The 3,486-nt window shown below is 25.9% G+C and overlaps 1 protein-coding gene across 1 annotated transcript; it reads left to right on the forward strand.

Annotated features, from left to right (window-relative positions):
• Positions 1–430: 430 nt before the first annotated feature.
• EIN_106020 (hypothetical protein) lies at positions 431–2,300 on the forward strand (the record flags this gene model as incomplete). The annotated part of the gene is given in 2 exon segments (XM_004256946.1): positions 431–782; positions 799–2,300. The coding sequence occupies 2 exon segments, from the start codon at positions 431–433 to the stop codon at positions 2,298–2,300; spliced, it is 1,854 nt and encodes a 617-aa protein (XP_004256994.1).
• Between the last annotated feature and the right edge of the window lie 1,186 nt (positions 2,301–3,486).

Here is a 3,486-nt window from a genome sequence, read left to right on the forward strand (position 1 = left end):
TTCGACATTTTATTAAGTATTTACACAAAAAAATTGATCAAAATCAATTTTGTGAGTAAAAATTAATTAAATTAATTTTTTTTTGTTTCAAAAAAATCAAATAGTAATATTTTATTATAAAATATAAGAAATGTTATTTCTATTTTCAAAATTGCCGAAACAAAAATTGACAAGTCAAATATTAAGCCAAAATTTCGTGTCTAACTATGATTGTAGTCGACTTTTTTTGCCATGAAAAATTAGTATTTAAAAATGCTGTTAAAACGGGATGTTTTTTATCCAGTTCTTTGGCGTTTTAGATACTAATAATCATGAGTAGATAACAATTACAATATTAAGTAAAATAAAAATTTCTGCTTTATGATATAAAAATACCAACATCATTGTTTTTGTTTTTTTTAAATAAAAAACAAGACGAACTTATAGACAAATGGTAATTAAGTTAGACCGCTACTCGATGATGATTGTTTCAAAATATTTTATTTGTATTTCCAATTTCAAAAACATGGTATTAATATGTAAAAAATTTGAAGAGATTCCACAAATGTTTCATTTCAATCCAATTTCTGTTTCATTTAAAACACAGAAGTGTTTTCCAAATGTTGAGACTCTCCATCTTTATAATGTAAACGACAAATTTCTATCAAAATACAAACAGTACTATGTACATTATACAGTTCCTCTCTCTAAATATTACAATTTAATTAAAGGCCGACATGTTATATGTCCTTTTAAAACTTATTCTTGTAAAGACATTTACAGCTATTCTTATAAAGACAACTGTTTTTACAGACGAAGCATTTAAAGGCGATCATGAAAATATCATTACAATGGACTGCACAAACATAATAAAATTTGGACTTTGTTGTTTTATGTGCAACAATTCATTAGTTGCAATAACACTGTCGTGTAATTTGCGTGAAATTCCAGACAACTGTTTCCGAAGTTGTAATAAACTTAAAGAAATTAATTTGGAACACATTAGAGTGTTTGGGGAGAAATGTTTTGCGTACTGCAAAAGTCTAAGTGCTATTACTTTGGGAACAAACATCATTAAAACCGCGAAAAATGCATTTGTATGTGTAACTTCAATTCAAAATGTTACTGCTCCCAAAGTCAAGAAAGTTGAATTTGATGTAACAGCATCTTCCTCGAAGGCATTTCTTGATATAAAACATAAAATTACAACAACACAATATGATATAAACAACAATATTTTGCCAGACTTTTTATCGGACGAAATTGATTGTTATTCGTTTAATAATAGGAGCGGACTATCCGATATAAATCTTGCGACTACTGTCACTTGCATTGCTGACAATTCGTTCTCAAGTTGTGATATAGAACGACTTGATTTGTCGCATGTAACGCATTTTGGATCTCAACGGAACATGACGCGTCTAACTGCAATAACATTAAATAGTCATGTCACAATAAACAATTTATACGAATTTACTGGACTGAAGAAAATAGATGCTATTAACACCAAAAAGATAAACGTAAAGGCTGCGTGTTGGATGAAAGAAATGTTAGACAAGAAAAGTCTTGAAGTTAATGAGTTTTGTTACACTCAACAAGATGTGGACTATTTTAAAGGTATAATCCCTTCGAATTACACAAACTTGAAAAACATATTATTATACATTAATTTCGAAAAATACAAAGTTGAAGAAATTGTTATTCCAGAAGGAATTACTTCCATGAGTTTTTATAGTTATCAAACAAATAAAAATCTGAGAAAATTTGTATTTCCAAAGACTCTTATATATTCTAGTGTTTCTCATATCATACATTCGAGTCTTGAAGAACTTTGTATCATCCCAAGTCCACACTTAAAAATATCAAATTGTGACAAACTCACATCAGTTACTTTTCTTAGCCAAGATGTCACAAACTTTCGGATGTTTGACAATTGTTTTAATATCAAAAACATCGAATTTCCCGATATTCGATCCAATTTCGTTTTCAAAGGAAGTATCGATTACACTATTTACAAAGCATTAAAAAATAAATACTCTTTTGAGGGTGATGTTGTACTTTATTCAATTGATCCAAAATGGATCGACATAAACAATGTTTTGAAAATTCCAAATGATGTCAATGTGATTGAGGTGTATAATTTTGGATTAACCAATTTAGAAGAAATTTGGATGGGTGATAATGTAAAGTCAATCAGTTTATATTATTGTCGTGAAAACACAAATTTAAAGCGCGTGAGAAACATAAAAAGATCCGTTGAAATTCGAAAATATGACAATTTTATATTAAAACATGATGTCTTAATTGATTACATTGATTAAAATTCAAAATTTGAATTTTATTATGGTTTTGAACGCATTATAAAATTTATTATGTTATTCAAAAAAAATAAATCGTTTTTTTACAAATTATAAACATACTTTTCATTTTATTGTATATTTATAAGTAGAGCAGTGTTTAACAATTATGGTAAATATGTAATAAAATATGTACTATGTATTTGATTATTTAAATATAAAGTTTAAGTTCATATCAAAAGTGTTTATTATTTAATTAAAAATCTTTTTATTTTTAAAAAATAATTATATATATTTTATATATATATAAATTCATTCTGAACAAGTGTGCAACTTTATTTTTTCTTTGTTTTTTACTCACAACAAAGGTGAAACTCTATTTTTCAACAATAACAAAAACAATAACAAAAAGTTGAATTAGGTTATAAATCAACATAAAATATAACTCGATATTAAATAATAAGTTTAACTGCTTGTTCTAATAAAAAACATAAAAATCCAGAATACCAATTGTCATACAGAACGAATAAAACAGTGTAGTATATTGATTGTGGATGGCGCAAATGCTAAACATCTTGTTTATAAAACGAAAATAATGAGACAAGTTACTTAATGTCATACAAAGACTTTCTTGCTGCAAAAATACGATAAACACGAGACTGTTGAATAGTGCAACCCAAAAAACTATTGAGAAAAATTGTGCAACTTCAGTTATAGTTTATTTATGGTATTATAATTATAGTAATAGTTTTAAAGAAATTTGTTTGTGTTTTCTTCAGAGGTTTCCAAAATTCAATTCTAATTACCCACGTCACCACATTTTTACAATAAAATTTTAATTAATTTATTAAAATTTGATGGTATAAAAAACTTTACTATTACAAATTATTACAATATTTTCAATTTGCTTTTTATTTGTTATAACTGTAAAAACTACTATTATTTAAACCAAAGAAAACAAAAATGAAAATACACATATAAAACACAATCAAATTACCAAATCAGCTTAAAGTTCAATTTAAAAAAATAAATCAAAGAAAAAATAATAATCACCATAAAAAACAACAAAACTAAAAATTGACTTAATTCACCATTTAAAAAAACTAATAAATCAAAATGTCTAGTTTAATGGAACAAAGAAAAAGACGAATTTCTTGGGTCTCTGATAGACTGTTAGTTCCTGTAAATGACAAGTCTTTTAAATGTTTAT

Source organism: Entamoeba invadens (assembly GCF_000330505.1).
Source record: "Entamoeba invadens IP1 unplaced genomic scaffold scaff_1105074726701, whole genome shotgun sequence".
Taxonomy (NCBI): domain Eukaryota; phylum Evosea; order Mastigamoebida; family Endamoebidae; genus Entamoeba; species Entamoeba invadens.